Genomic DNA, 15,842 nt, shown 5'->3' with positions numbered 1-15,842 from the left:
CTGTCTAAGGCTGAGATTGGAGGCCAGAGTAGTTGGGGTGACAGCAAATGGAGTGGGGTTTCTTTTCAGGATAATGAAAATGTACTGACATTGACTATGGTGATGGATACAAAAACCTGGGATATTTTACAAGCCACTGAATTGTACACTTCAAATGGGTGAATTGTACAGTATATGAATTATATCTCAACAAAGCTTTAATGGGCACCTGGCTGGTGTTAGTAAAGCATGTGATTCTTGATCTTGGGGTCATGAGCTGAGCCCCATCCTGGGTGTAGAGATTATTATTTAAAAAAAAAAAAAAAAAAAAAAAAGGAGGGATCCCTGGGTGGCGCAGTGATTTGGCGCCTGCCTTTGGCCCAGGGCGCGATCCTGGAGACCCAGGATCCATGCTCCATGCACCTGCTTCTCCCTCTGCCTGTGTCTCTGCCTCTCTCTCTCTGTGTGACTATCATAAATAAATAAAAATTAAATAAAAAAAATAAAATAAAAATAAAAAAAAGGAGTTACAAAAACACAATATTGTTTTTTTAAAAAAAGATAAAACTACCAGAAAAACAAAAAATGAGACAACCTGGAAAATCTTACTACTGGCTGGATATTTTATGGTATTAAAGAATTATTTATTTTAGGTGTGATAATAGTTTTGTCAGGTTTTTTTTAAGGGTTCTTATTTTTTAGAGCTAAGTACTGACATATCTAAAGATGAAAGGATAAAAAAAAATAAAGATGAAAGGATAAATTTGGGATTTGCTTCAAAATAATGGGGAAGTCTGCAGTGGGAGGAAAGAAAAAGAAACCAGATTGGTCAGGAGTTGTTACAAGATGGGTGATGAGTACAAAGGAATTCACTAAGTTATTCTTTTGTGTATGTTTGGGCATTTCTGAAATAAAAGGACTAAAAGCCACAAAACGAGAATCTTTATCAGGCTATTCCTGACTCACCGTGGGAATCCCTCTTTCTTCCAGGTCTCCTGATGAAAATTAAGGATGACAATATCTCATACCATTCTTGTGAGGAAAATGAAGTCGTGTAAGATACCCTACAAGGGACCAGGCTCCATTTTATCCAACAAGGCCAGAGATTCCCAAGAGCAGTGCAAAAGAAAATCTCATCACACACAAAGGAGCTATGAAATCCAACTTTGGACAGTAAAGACCTCTAGAGTTATGGAGAGAAGAACCTACCATAGGAATCAGTCTGTCTATAATCAGTAGCCCCTACGGCAACGTGAGATATTCACAATTCAAACAGTCTTGCGGTTAGGTGCCAAAGGACATTCAACAAGTGGCCAGAGAAGATAAAAATTTAGGAGGAGGGGGGAGACACACCAAGAGCTTCATTCCACTCCCATCAGTTTATCCGGTAAGCCCTTCTATTCAATCCCTTTCCCACAGGTTCCATTCCCAAAGCTGAGACCGGATGAGGGGCACAAAGGGGGATGAATACTTGCACACCCCAAAGGAAGGAGGTTTAAAACTCAGACTATCTGATAATGAGGTGACTGTCTCCTCTCGGATTTTTAACCTTACCCGACTCAATAGCACCAGGTTTCCGGTAGACAGATCGTTTGGATGGGGGGTGGGGTGAAGGAGAGCGGGGGCGGGGCTACAAGGTACAGGAGCCAATGGGTGATGACCCGGAGGTTCACGTCCAGTCCAGTCCTCCAATCTTCGGAGCTTGAGCAGCGAGAAACTTCAGAGGTCCAAAGACGTTTAGGACCTCACCTCTTCCCATTCACCAGGCCCACGCCCCAGAGTCTCACCCGCCAGTGTTGGGATGTCTGCTTTTTCTTCTTTTGTCACAGAAAGTTACGCTGAGTCCGTCACCCTATGGTAGTTAGGCAATCCCAGATACTGAGATCTCTGAGCATTTCAGGGAAACACATTCCCTGGATCTTCTGGAATCCAAACCACCTTCAGGCACAGCTTCCATCTTCAGTCATCAACTGACTGACCCCATCTCCTTTTGGAGAAGTATTTCAGCTCAGTTGTGGAGTCAACCTCCCACAAGTTCTGAGAGACCCACTCAGTCATCACCCACTAGGCAAATTCATTTGATTTAGCCCTGTAGTAAAACCTGGCATGTCTCCTACCATGCAGATATGGGGCCCTGGTGGGCTCAGCACTATGATTTGGTAGTTTCCTAAACTGGTTGTGTGTCAATTCACAGTCTTGAAACCTCTTTTTAAAAATAATTTTTAGACTCATTATTGGATTACCATGTCCCATTAGCAAGTGCATTAATATTCTTTCCATCTTTGCTGAAGCCATCATTTCCCAGGTTTGTCTTTGCTAAAGGCCAATCCCTGGATAAAGCAAGGCTTTATTCAGAGCATCTGAATTTGCCATGGCAAGGAGAGGGCAGGAACCCTGGACTGGACATTTGCCTCTCAAAAGAAAGGACTTCCGGGACAAAAAGACATTTATAAATTTTTTTTTAATTTTTATTTTTTATTTATGATAGGACACAGTGAGAGAGAGAGAGGCAGAGACATAGGCAGAGGGAGAAGCAGGCTCCATGCGCCGGGAGCCTGACGTGGGATTCGATCCTGGGTCTCCAGGATCGCGCCCTGGGCCAAAGGCAGGCGCCAAACTGCTGCGCCACCCAGGGATCCCCAAAAAGACATTTATAGAAAAAAATAATCTGCTGACACCCAGTACTAGGAGTCCCAATGGACTGATTTATTGACCAACAGCATTACTCCTCCAGCTCCCTTTCAGAAGCTGGACAGACCAGTCAAGAAGCAGGTTTGGTAGGCATTACTGACAATATATATATAATGGGCATATATATACTGAGGGAGAGATGGGGAAAACACAATGAACAGTAGTAACCAGGGAGGATGGGGTCTGGGAGGGGGCTGCAAAGTGAGGCCCCGGGAGTCCACCAAATAATGCCTCTACTCAGGATTAAAAGCAGTTCTGGGTCGGAGGACATCAACAGTTGCAAATTGGTATTAGGAGTTGCCTATTATGCTGTTTCCAGGAATGTGTGATGTCGAATGAATGAGGTTAAGCAATCACACAACAGGATGACCACCAACTTGATTTCACCTTAGAGGGTTTCCTCCTTGTGGACCTCTTTACTGGGTTTTGGCTGGATTAAGGGTAAGGATTTGAAGGATATTATAGGCTTGCCCTGGCTTGTGGAAGTGAAGGAAATCCTGTGGGCGAGGCAGTATACAAAATATGTGGGGATGGGGAGGATGACAATGAGAAAAAGGGCAATCATCACAAGCAGTGCCCATGATGGGTATTGTCGAAGGACCTCTTTTGACTGTGGAAAAATGGGAAAGGAGTTCAGAACATTGAGGTTCCCAGAAAAGGGAAGGGTGGGAGGGGAACCAGGGCAGAGGACTAATGAATCTTTAGGGAGTCAGAGAATAAGAGGATAGGGTCTTTAGGCCATGAATGGGTTGAAAGATCCAGCCCCCACTCCCTAGGAAGGTCTGGTGTCTGGGGAAGGAGGCTTACACTGCTTGAGTCCCAGGCCACATAGGTGATACTCTTCAGAGATAGATGAATCAGAGTAATCACAAAGAGGGCTACCAGTACAATTGGACACAGAAAGCACCACAGCCAACGAATGATGGCAGAGGCGGGGGATCCCCATACGATCGCCAAGTCTTCAAGGAACCTGGGAGGAAGGGACACAAGACTGCAGGAGGCCTAGTCAGGCCTCACCCAGCCTTGGGGTTGGAGGTCAGCCCAACCTTAGCATCTTTCAAATATTCTACTTCACCTCCAAATCTCTGCCTCTCATCCTCTCTTATCATTTCCCTAGTCAGTCTTGCATCCCATCCCAAGAAAAAATGTTCAAACATCCCTCTATTGCTCAAAACCCTTCAAGGGTACCCAATGCCTTCAGGATAAAGGGCAAGTCCTTTCATTCATTCCATGAATATGAAAATGTTTATGATCACGAGGGGCTCTTCTACATGTTGGGCGTCCATACTGAACAATGCAGACTGAGAAAAGAAGGCAACACTTGGCCCTCAGTGAACCTTTCTTAGTTTCTTCCAGCCCATGGATCCAGCCTCTTCTACTACATGTGCTCAATCACAATAAATATCCAATTGGGTTCTTTGGCCTAGAATGCTATTCTCTTTGTCTACCTATTCATCTGTCTGGACTATGCTCAGCCACCTTCCCCTTTAGTATGCCTTTCCAGATTCTCCAGGTGCCTCAAGAGTGCCCCTGACTACCTCTACTATAGACTTACCACCAGTACTGGGATTATCTGCTTATATATATATGTCTTTCTGTTTGGCTTCTGTGTTTTTTGAGAGGAGGAGCTCATTCTAATTTATTTGTATCCCAGTAACAAGCTTTCCAGACACAGAGAAAGCCTCAAGAAAATTTTTTGAATGAGTTCATAAATGAGTGAACCACTCTCACCTGAAAATGCTGCTACCTGAGCCTTCTGCCTATGAATTATGCCACTTGGACATCCACACACTAGCCTGTTAAAAAGTCAGGCTTGGGAGTCCTTTGTATTTGATTTGGATTTTCCCACTCTTCCTTGCACAGTTATGCCTACTAAGTCCCAGTTCCTGACTATCTTGTTCTCCCTTCCCTGGTGGCTTTTCCTTGCAGCATTAGATGACATCTCTCAACCTATACCTCTATCACCTTACCCCAAGCTGTTGTTAGCTCTCACTTGGAATATTAAAATAGCACCCAACTGTTCTCCTTGCTTCACTCTTGACTCCTCTGAATCTATTCTCCACACAGCAGTCATAGGTATTTTTTAAAAAATACATAAATCTGATGATGTCACTCCCCTACTCAGAACCTTCCAATGTCTCCCCTCTCATTCTGCATAAAAAGCTAAGCCCTGGGACACCTGGGTGGCTCAGCAGTTGAGCATCTGCTTTTGGCTCAGGACATGATCCGCGGTCCAGGGATCAAGTCCCACATCGAACTCCCCGCAGGAAGCCTGCTTCTCCATCTGCTTATGTCTCTGCCTCTCTCTGTGTGTCTCTCATGAGTAAATAAATAAAATCTTAAAAAAAAATCTAAGTCCTAAGTCTGGCTTAGAAAGTCCTACATGATCTCTCTGGCTTCTACTCCCAACACTCTACTCCAACCTCTCTCATCTATTTATTCCTCAAAATCTCCAAGCCTGATGCTTCCTCTTCCCCTGGTATTTAGTGTTTCCTCTGCTTGCAACACTTCCTCAAAATCTTGTCATGGCTCCTTCCTTCATGTCATTCAGGAGTCTGCTCAAATGTCACCTTATCAGAGAGGCCTTCCCTGTAATCCTATCTAAATTAACACCCATGCATATTCCCATTCTTGATCATCTCACTTTACCTTTTGATTTTCTTCTGTCAGTTATCAGTACCTGACATTTTTATATATTCATCTGGTTATTGCCTGTCACTACCACCAGAATGTAAATTCCTTAAGGACAGGGATGCTTGTTCTCTTCAATAACCTTGGTGGGTAAAACAGTTTCTGGCACATATTAAGCACTCAATAAATATGTTAAGTGAATGAATGAATGAATGAATGAATGAATTAATAGGTTTTTCAGAAGGCCCTGAGGTTAAGTGTCCCTACATCACTCTAGTTGGGTGACAAGACAGACAAGAAAAAGGGGTCAACCTTCCCTATAGACCCAAGGTATCACCTCCTGGCCCCATAGGCCCAGCCCACAGCCATGTTTTCAAGTATGATGGTGATGATTATGGGGAGGACTATCCAGTATTCACTCAGCAGTCTGATGTAGTAGATGCCTGAAGGTCGAGTGAAGAAGAGGTCACACAGGAACATGAACCCAAAGACAACCACTGGAGGAAACATTGGATCTGGATCAAGGTCAGAGATCTGGTTGGGTGACAAGGGCTAAGCAAAGGTTACAGACTTGGGCTGGGGAAGTCTTAGAGAAGTCAGGGCCATTGGTGGGAGTAGGGCATTGGTCAGAATACCTGTAAGCAGTTTCGTAGATTTCCTGAAAGAAGAAAAGGTGTTCTGGAATGGAATGAGGATTCCTTGCATGATCCCTATCATGCTGATCAGCCCCAAAATCAGCAAAAGCAGGAAGAAGAGGATGGACCAGAAGACAGACCCAGGGATGAATGACATGGTTTCAATGAAGGCCACAAATGCAAAACTTGGACCCTCCTTAACCTGTTGAGGGGAGAGAGAGCAGGAGTTAACTTTAAGTCCTTAAACTTAACCAAAAAAATACAGACAAGGAAACTATCTTCCCCAGAAAATTCTAAGCTGTAGGCCACTGAGAAAAATCAGATCTCCAAGCTGACCCTCTGATACGGAAAACCAATCCAAGGAAGGGCATTCTACAAGCTATAGTTCTTTGCATTACCAGGGATGCAGGTTATCCTAATGCTTCTGGGATTTTTTCCTAGTGCTAACAAAAGCTGAAATTTCTGTTTCATTGAAGGTTTTGAGTAAATCCAGGCTCTTCTCAGCTATTTTTACTGACCTTCAAAAACTGTTTCTCTAAGTTGCATTCAGTCACGTAGCCAAAGACCATATGCTTGATGGGCTGGGGAAGGCTGTTGAGCCAGGAGTTGAAGACAGAGGTTGGGTTAGCAGTCAGGTTTGGAGGAGGCTGGGCCTCAAGAGGCAGTTTCCCCATGGCTACCAGCTTTACAAGTGTTTCAGCATTCCTGAGAATGAGAAGTTGAATCATACAGAACAATTTGGATCCTTAGGAGATCCCCTTCTTTTCCCTTATGTTCTAGATAAGAAAGGGCATCACTAACCTAGCACTACTGATCTAGGTAAGGTAGAGCCTAGAATAAAACCTAAAAGGTACCCATTTCCAGGATCATGAATATGTGTGCTAGAGAACTTACAACCATGGAGGGACCCCAGAAGAAGTATTTTCTATCGTCTTGCAGGTATTCTGGGGTACCTGCTATAGTAACAGGGTCTCTTATTCACCACCTACCTCTTTTCTTCCTCTTTTCTTAGACTAGTGAATAAAAGGTAATCTTCTAGGCTTTGCAGAAGCCTACAGAATGTCAGGGAGCACCATTTACTTAAATTACCACATACATAATGCTCCCATGGAGTTGTGCCATGTGAGAGAAACTGCTTCTTAGGCTTTTTGATCAGAGCCCTGCTGACCTCTTTAGCCTTACCTTCTTCCCTTCTTCCTATGACCATCTGTACATTTCATGATATAATCAGACTTAAGCATTTATAGTTTCAGGGATGGCCATGCTCTCTCATGCCTAAGACCAACTGCATCCCCACTAACACTCTGAACTTGATTAATTCCTAAAATTCCTTAAAAATTCAGTTTGTTGGGATGCCTGGGTGGCTCAGCAGTTGGGCGCCTGCCTTTGACTTGGGTCGTGACCCTGGGATCCAGGATCGAGTACCACATCAGGCTCCCTACAAGGAGCCTGCTTCTCCCTCTGCCTGTGTCTCTGCCTCTCTCTCTCAGTCTGTGTCTCTCATGAATAAATAAATAAATCTTTAAAAAAATTCAGTTTGTTGCTCTATACAAACTGCAATGGAAGGCTTGCCAAAATTTAGTAATAAGAGCAAAATGAGGGATCCCTGGGTGGCGCAGCGGTTTAGCGCCTGCCTTTGGCCCAGGGTGCGATCCTGGAGACCCGGGATCGAATCCCACGTCGGGCTCCTGGTGCATGGAGCCTGCTTCTCCCTCTGCCTGTGTCTCTGCCTCTCTCTCTCTCTCTCACTGTGTGCCTATCATAAATAAAAAATAATAAATAAATAAATAAATAAATAGCAAAATGCAAGGTGCAAGGAAATAATTACAGTTTGACCACATTTTAGAAAATAAAATACTATATTTTCTCTTGGTGATAGGCAAGTTAAATATTTGGATCAACCCTCTCACTGTAAATAACTTAAAAGTCTGTAAGATATTTTAAATCTTTCTAAAATAATTAAAATATTGAAAAATTGAGGAATTATTAGACAAAAATTGAAGTACAGACAAAAACAGTGGAGAAAGAGGACTTGCAAAACAATTTTTCCCTGAAGGTAAAAGTTAAGTACAGAAAATTGTACCTGTAGTTTCCAATTTTGTGACCCTTAAGAAATCAAAGAACCATGGAGATCAGATATAAAGCACCAGAGCCTGCACAAGTAAGAATCAGGTCTTCCCCTAAACATCACACTTCAAAGGGCTACACATTCAGTATAACTAATGAACCAGAAGCTCGCACTCAACCCTTCCACAATACAGGGAATGCAAAGAAGGTTGCTTCAGAAATGAGCAAAACAAAGGGACATTTTTAAAGCTTTTGACATGTCATAAGCACAAGCCAGGCCTAGTTTGGATTTGCAGCCCAAATATTTTACCCTGGTTGTCTCAAGAACTCAAGCCAAAAATGAGTTTCAAATATTCTCTTTCTAATGTCCCTATGCACCAGGTAGAAACAAAAGTCCTATTTGGATGAATGTACCTTTATCCCATGCCTTAAGAATTCCCAGAAATAGGAGTGCCTGGCTGGCTCGGTCAATTAGATGTCTGGCTCTTGATTTTGGCTCAGGTCATGTACTCGGGGGGTCATGGGATGGAGCCCCTCCTCAGTCCGCACTGGGCATGGGGTCCTCTTGGGATTCTCTCTCCCTTTCCTTCTGTCCCTCCCCCATTCACATTTTCTCTTTCTCTCTCTCTATCTCTCTCTTTTTAAAGATTTCATTTATTTATTTGAGAGAGAGAGGGAGAGAGCACAAGCAGGGGGAGAGGCAGAGGAAGAGGGAGAAGTAGGCTCCCTGCAGAGCAGTGAGCTTGAAGCGGGGCTCAAGACCCCGGGGTCATGACATGAGCCAAAGGCAGACGCTTAACCAACTGAGCCACCCAGGAGTCTGCCCCTAAAAAGATCTTTAAAAAAAGAATTCCCACAAATAATGATTAAATAAATAAATAGATAGGACTTTGAGACAATGAAGCACACACAAACAAAAGACACCACGAGCAATAACCATTAGAAACAACACAGAAAACAACAACCTGAAGTTACTTCCAAATATTAGAATGATTGAAGATTATAACACAACTATATTTGCTGTGCTTACATAATAAAAGACAACCTTGGAAATACTTGAAAGGAATAAGAAACTATAAATTGCTCATGAGGATTTAAAAAAACTAAACAGAATGTCTTAAAATAACAAAAATAACTGAAACTTAAAATTCAGTGTGGATAATTCTGTCATCCACAATGAAGTAAAAGGGGCACAACTTACCCTCCTATTGTAAACAACCAGACAGTTAGACAAAATTTATAAAACAACTGTCTTGAGATATTAGATAACAGACAGCACAAGACTTAAATCCCTGAGAGAAGGAAAACAAATGAGGTATGCCATACAATGGTCTTGGTTTTCTGCCTGAAAGCATATTCTAGTCTGCAGAGCTGGGAAGAAGATTGCAAGCAAAGCATGGCAGTCTCATAGAGTTGAGGAGACAAGGAAGGAGTTCAGAGAGGCTAAAGCAGCTGGGAGATCCTAGGAAGGATTCTGGAGGAGAGGCAGCTGGGAAGAGAAGGAAAAGGTTTGCATAGGAGTCCCCTTGAGTCTTTGCTGAATTTTAAGATGCACATGTGTAGGATGGAAAATCCACAAGGCCATGGAAAGAGTAACTGGAAGACATCTGAGTTCTGGATGGGGTATTCAGTAGGGATGCCAGAAGGGACCTGCCTTAGCAACAGGACTGAAGTATTTTTGGAGAAAAGACTACTCTAGACCCACTCGAATGAAACTTAAAATCAAGCAAGCCTCAAAGGATCAAAATGAACCACAAGTAACACTGCCTGCTAGGAAAAAGTTCAATACTCACTGAAGGAAGGCAACAAAAGCCAGACATTCAAAAACATAAAATTAGGGCAGCCCCGGTGGTGCAGCGGTTTGGCGCCACCTGCACCCTGGGGTATGATCCTGGAGACCCAGGATCCAGTCCCACGTCAGGCTCCCTGCATGGAGCCTGCTTCTCCCTCTGCCTGTGTCTCTGCCTCTCTCTCTGTGTGTCTATGAAAAAAATAAATAAAATGTTTTTTAAAAACCCATAAAATTAATTAAGTCTAGCATACAATAAAAAATTAGTGAACAAGTGAAAACGGAAGGAATCTGACCTATAATCAGGAGTAAAATCAGTAAATAAAACAATAAATAAATGACAAAGATGCAATAAATGACAGAGGATGGAATTAGCAGTCAGGGATATTAAAACAGTTATTAAAACTATATTAAAGTATTTAAAGAAAAACATAAACCTGACAAGTAGAAAAACAGAAGATATGAAAAAGAAACAGTGAGACTTCTAGAAATTACAACTGTAATATCTGAAATGAAAAGTTCCTGGAGGGATCCCTGGGTGGCGCAGCGGTTTGGCTCCTGCCTTTGGCCCAGGGCGCGATCCTGGAGACCCAGGATCGAATCCCACATCGGGCTCCCGGTGCGTGGAGCCTGCTTCTCCCTCTGCCTATGTCTCTGCCTCTCTCTCTCTCTCTCTGTGTGACTATCATAAATAATAAATAAATAAATAAATAAATAAATAAATAAAAGAAAAGTTCCTGGAGCTCCTGGGTAGCTCAATCAGTTGAGCATTCTGGCTCTTGATTTGGGCTCAGGTAAGATCTCTGGGTTGTGGGATTGAGGTCTGCACTCAGCAGGGAGCTTTGCTTCCTCCTTTTCCCTCTCCCTCTGCCCCTCTCTCTGTTCACATGCTCTCAAATAAATAAATAAGTAAAGAAATAAATGAATAAGTCTTTTTTAAAAAGATCTGAGATTAACAGCAGATTAGATACTGTAGAAGGAAGGATCAATGAACCCAAATAAACAGCAATAGAAATTAAACAAAAGGAAATACAGAGAAAAAATACTGAAAAAAGAAGACAGAGACTCAATGACTTAATGGACAATATCAAACACTCTAAAATAAGTGATGTGAAACTGGAGTTCCAGGAAAAGAGCCGGGGGGCGGGGGCAGATGTTTGAAAAAATATTGGCCTAAATTTTTCCTAATTTGATAAAAACTGTAAATCTTCAGTTCCAAGAAACCCCGAAGGCCAAACAGGATAATCAGAAAAAAACTGAAAGGTCTCTGATAATAACATTCCTGAAAAACAGTGAAAAACAGAAAATTTTAAAAGCAGCCTGGGAAAGAGTGAGACACATACAATGAAACAAAGAATGAATGCAGGAAGGCCACCAGAAAGTATAAAAGCAAGAGGACAAGAAATTACAGAAAAAAACCCGTCAAATCAAAATTATACACTGAAATGTTCTTTCATAACTGAATATATTTCATATATTCATATAAAGATGTTTCATAACTAAAGGTGAAGCAAAGATTTTCAGACAAACAAAAGTTGAGAGAATTCATTGCTGGCAGGTCTGTATTACAAAAAATGCTAAAGGAAGTTCTTAAATGGAAGAAAAAGGATACCAGATGGAAACGTGGATCTATACAAAGGAATAAACAGTGCTGGAAATGGGAAATATTGAGGTGAACATAAGACACATTTTTTCTCATTTAAAAACTTCTTTTAGGGGATCCCTGGGTGGCTCAGCGGTTTGGCGCCTGCCTTTGGCCCAGGGCGCGATCCTGGAGTTCCGGGATCGAGTCCCGCGTCAGGCTCCCGGCATGGACCCTGCTTCTCCCTCCTCCTGAATCTCTGCCTTTCTTTCTCTCTATGCCTATCATAAATAAATAAATAAATCTTTAAAAAATAAAAAATAAAAACTTCTTTTAAAGACATTGATTATTTAGAGATGCCTAGGTGCCTCAGGGGTTGAGCATTTGCCTCTGGCTCAGGTCCTAAAATCGAGTCCCGCATAGGGCTCCCCACAGGGAACCTGCTTCTCCCTTTGCCTATGTCTCTGCCTCTGTGTGTGTGTGTCTCTCATGAATAAATAAATAAATCTTTTTAAAAAGACATTGATTATTTAAAGCAAAAATAGTATCAATGTATTATGTTTATAATGTGCTGAGAAGAAAAACGTCTTACAATAATACAAAGGACAGGAGGAGGGAGTAGAAATACATTATTGTACTATTCTTAAATTTTGTGAGAAATTGTTTAATATTATTTGAAAGAAGATGGTGATGAGTTTAAGATGTATACTGTAAGCTTTAGAACAATCACTGAACACATAAAAAAAAGAGGTACAGTAAATGAACCAAGAATGGAGATAAAAATGGAATTCTAAAAATCTTTTTAAAAACCCAATCTAATTAGAAAATGAGGAATAAAGTAACAAAGAAGAGATGAGACAAAAAGAAAAGAAGTACCAAGAGGGTAGACTTAAACATAATTCTATTGATAATTACAATAAAAACAGGGATCCCTGGGTGGCTCAGCGGTTTTGCACCTGCCTTCAGCCCAGGGAGTGGTCCTGGAGTCCCACATCAGGCTATCAGCATGAAGCCTGCTTCTCCCTCTGCCTGTGTCTCTGCCTCTTTCTCTCTCTCTCTCTCTCTCTGTCATGAATAAATAAATAAAATCTTTTTTAAAAATTACAATAAACATAAATGGCCTAAACACTCTTTCATACTGAATAAAAAATCAAGAGGGCAGCCCCGGTGGCTCAGCATTTTAGCGCCACTTTCAGCCCAGCGCATGATCCTGGAGACCTGGGTTTGAGTCCCATATCGGGCTCCCTGCATGGAGCCTGCTTCTCCCTCTGCCTGTGTCTTTGCCTCTCTCTCTCTCTGTCTCTCATGAATAAATAAATTAAATTTTTAAAAATATCCTTTAAAAAATCAAGAAAGAACTGTATATGCTGGCTACAAGAACACATTTTAATTATGAAGACATGGGTAGATTAAAAGTGTAAGGATGGAAAATATATGCCACACAAACACAAATCATAAGAAGGATAGAGTGGTTATTATTAAGACAAAGCAAAAAAAAAAAAAAAAGACAAGCAGACTACAGAATAAGTAATATACCAGGGATGAAGAGATATTTCATAATGATGAAGGGTCAACTCATCCAAAAGATATAATGGTACTAATGTGTATACACCTAGCAACAAAAATTCAAACTTCATGAAGCAAAAATTGACAGAATTAAAGGAGATGAATCTATACTTACATTTGGACATAACAATACTCTCTCCTTCAGTAACTTATAGAACAAGTATATAAAATCACTAATAAAAAATAAAATAATAAAATAAAATAAAATAAAATCACTAATAATACAGACTTGAACTAAACATCAACCAATTTCACCTAATTGACATTTACAGGATACTCTATCCAATAATATCAAAATGCACAGTATTTTAAGGTGCACAGGTAATGTTCTCCAAGATGATCACATGTTAAGCCATAAAAAATTCTCAATAAATAAAGTAAAACAATTCCAAGTGTACAGAGTATGTTCTCTGACCACAATGACATTGAATTTTAAGTCATTATATAAAAAATGGGGCTGGTAAAAACTCAAATATTTGGAGATTTAAAAAATACTTCTAGGGATCCCTGGGTGGCTCAGCGGTTTAGAGCCTGCCGTCGGCCCAGGGCGCGATCCTGGAGTCCCGAGATCGAGTCCCGCGTCAGGCTCCCTGCATGGAGCCTGCTTCTCCCTCTGCCTGTGTCTCTGCCTCTCTCTCTCTCTCTCTCTGTGTGACTGTCATAAATAAATAAAATTAAAAAAAATACTTCCAGGGCAGCCCGGGTGGCTCAGCGGTTTAGCGCCGCTTTCAGCCCAGGACGTGATCCTGGAGACCTGGGATCGAGTCCCGCGTCGGGCTCCCTGCATGGAGCCTGCTTCTCCCTCTGCCTGTGTCTCTGCGTCTCTCGCTCTCTCTCTCTCATGAATAAATAAATAAAATCTTTAAATAAATTAAAAAAATCTTTAAAAATAAAATAAAAAATACTTCTAGGGCAGCCTGGGTGGCTCAGCGGTTTAGCGCCTGCAAGGGAGTGATCCTGGAGACCCGGGATTGAGTCCGATGTTGGGGTCCCTGCACGGAGCCTGCTTCTCCCTCTGCCTGTGTCTCTGCCTCTCTCTCTCTCTCTCTCTCTCTCTCTCTCTCTCTGTCTCATGAATAAATAAAATATTTTAAAATTAATTAATTAAAATAAAATTTAAAAATACTTCTAGCAATTTCCAATTATATCCAACCAAGCTATTTTGTGGATACTGACAAACTGATCCTAAAGTTTACATGCTTCTCTTGCATGGAGAAGCAAAGAACCCAGAATAGCCAACACAATATTGAGGAACAAAGTTTAAGGACTAACATTATCTGATTTTAAGGCTTACTATAAACTGAAACAATCAAGAAATATGGTATTGGAAAAAAATACTCAGACAATTAGATCAATGGAATAGAGAGCCCAGAAATAGACTCACATATCTTTGAAAAAAGATCAAAGGCAATAAAATGGAGCAAAGATAGTCTTTTCAACAAGTGGTACTGGAACAACTGAACACTCACAGACAAAAAAAGGACTTAGACACAGATCTTACACACTTCATAAAAAATTAAAATAGATCACAAACCCAAATGTTAAATGGAAAAGTGTAAAACTGACAATGACATAGGAGAAAATCTAGATGATCATGACTATGGCAATAACTTTATAGAGACAAATCCAAGGGTATATAACCCATCAAAGAAATTACTGATAAGCTGGGTTTCATTAAAATTAAAAACCTGTTGTGTGAAAGATTTTACCAAGATAATAAGATGAGCCACAGATTGAGAGAAAGTATTTGTAAAAGATACATCTGCTAAAGAACTATTATCCAAAATACATAAAGAACTCTTAAAAAAAAAAAAAAAAAAGAACTCTTGGTATCCCTGGGTGGCGCAGCGGTTTAGCGCGCCTGCCTTTGGCCCAGGGCGCAATCCTGGAGACCCGGAATCGAATCCCACATCGGGCTCCCGGTGCATGGAGCCTGCTTCTCCCTCTGCCTATGTCTCTGCCTCTCTCTCTCTCTCTCTCTCTCTCTGTGTGTGTGACTATCATAAATAAATAAAAATTTTAAAAAAAAAAAGAACTCTTAAAGCCCAGGATTAAGAAAACAATCTGATTTCAAAATGGGCCAAAGAACTTTTTTTTCAAAGACCTTTTTTTTTTTAATTTATTTTTTATCAAAGACCTTAATAGATACTTCACCACAGAAGATATACAGATGGCAGTATAAAAAGATGCTCCATACATCATAGGTCATCAGGGAAAAGCAACCTCAAACAAGGAGAGCACCACACTATTATTAGAATAACCAAATCCAGATGACTAATAACACCAAGTGCTGTGAGGTTGTGGAGCAAAAGGCATCTTCATTCATTGCTGATGAGAATACAAAATGGTACATCTACTTTGGAGGGGAGTTTGGCAGTTTCTTACACAAATAAACATACTCTTACCATACAATCCAGGAACCCTACTCTTGGTATCTATCCTAGAGAGCTCTTTTTTTTTTTAAGATTTTATTTATTTATTCATGAGACACAGAGTAAGAGAGAGGCAGAGACACAGACAGAGGGAGAAGCAGAGACACAGGCAGAGGGAGAAGCAGGCTCCATGCAGGAAGCCTGACTCGGGACTTGATCTCGGGACTCCAGGATCGCGCCCTGGGCCGACGGCAGGCGCTAAACCTCTGAGCCACCCAGGGATCCCTCCTAGAGAGCACTTATGTTCATGAAAACCTGTACATGAACATTTATAACAGCTTTATTCATAATTGCCAAAACTTAGAAGCAACCAAAATATCCTTCAGGAGGTTGGATAAACTGTGGTACATTCCGACAACGGACTATTATTCAGTGCAAAAAAGAAAAGCGCTATCAAGCCATGAAAATACTTGGAAAAAAATTAAATATATATTGCTAAGGGAAAGAAGTCAATCTGAAAAGGCTACATA

General features: G+C 41.2%; 3 protein-coding genes across 13 annotated transcripts in view; all 3 read right to left on the bottom strand.

The window, feature by feature from the left end:
- LOC140602385 (orphan sodium- and chloride-dependent neurotransmitter transporter NTT5-like) overlaps positions 1–1,621 on the bottom strand; it is a 34,998-nt gene extending 33,377 nt beyond the window's left edge. The window contains exon 1 of one of the 2 annotated variants that reach the window (XM_072771845.1): positions 1,534–1,621. The gene's annotated coding sequence lies outside the window, so the exon portion shown is untranslated. Of the gene's footprint in view, positions 1–945; positions 967–1,533 lie in introns of those variants that run through there. The other variant, XM_072771857.1, reaches the window with a different exon arrangement.
- Positions 1–15,842, bottom strand: part of LOC140602354 (orphan sodium- and chloride-dependent neurotransmitter transporter NTT5-like) — a 95,034-nt gene that overhangs the window by 73,204 nt on the left and 5,988 nt on the right. The gene's annotated exons all lie outside the window — the stretch shown is intronic.
- The window catches only part of SLC6A16 (solute carrier family 6 member 16), a 40,703-nt gene continuing 27,517 nt past the window's right edge, over positions 2,657–15,842 (bottom strand). For 5 of the 10 annotated variants that reach the window (XM_072771661.1, XM_072771667.1, XM_072771664.1 and 2 more), the window contains 5 exons: positions 6,455–6,641; positions 5,937–6,138; positions 5,639–5,816; positions 3,478–3,640; positions 2,657–3,280 (listed from right to left, as the gene is read on the bottom strand). In XM_072771661.1, the coding sequence (XP_072627762.1) occupies positions 3,059–3,280; positions 3,478–3,640; positions 5,639–5,816; positions 5,937–6,138; positions 6,455–6,641 (952 nt within the window). In that variant the 3' untranslated portion in view covers positions 2,657–3,058. Of the gene's footprint in view, positions 3,281–3,404; positions 3,641–5,638; positions 5,854–5,936; positions 6,139–6,454; positions 6,642–15,842 lie in introns of those variants that run through there. The other 5 variants (XM_072771665.1, XM_072771678.1, XR_012005298.1 and 2 more) reach the window with 5 other exon arrangements.

This window comes from Canis lupus, chromosome 1 (genome assembly GCF_048164855.1).
Source record: "Canis lupus baileyi chromosome 1, mCanLup2.hap1, whole genome shotgun sequence".
NCBI classification, from domain to species: domain Eukaryota; kingdom Metazoa; phylum Chordata; class Mammalia; order Carnivora; family Canidae; genus Canis; species Canis lupus.
This window is presented reverse-complemented; position numbering and strand designations above follow the sequence as displayed.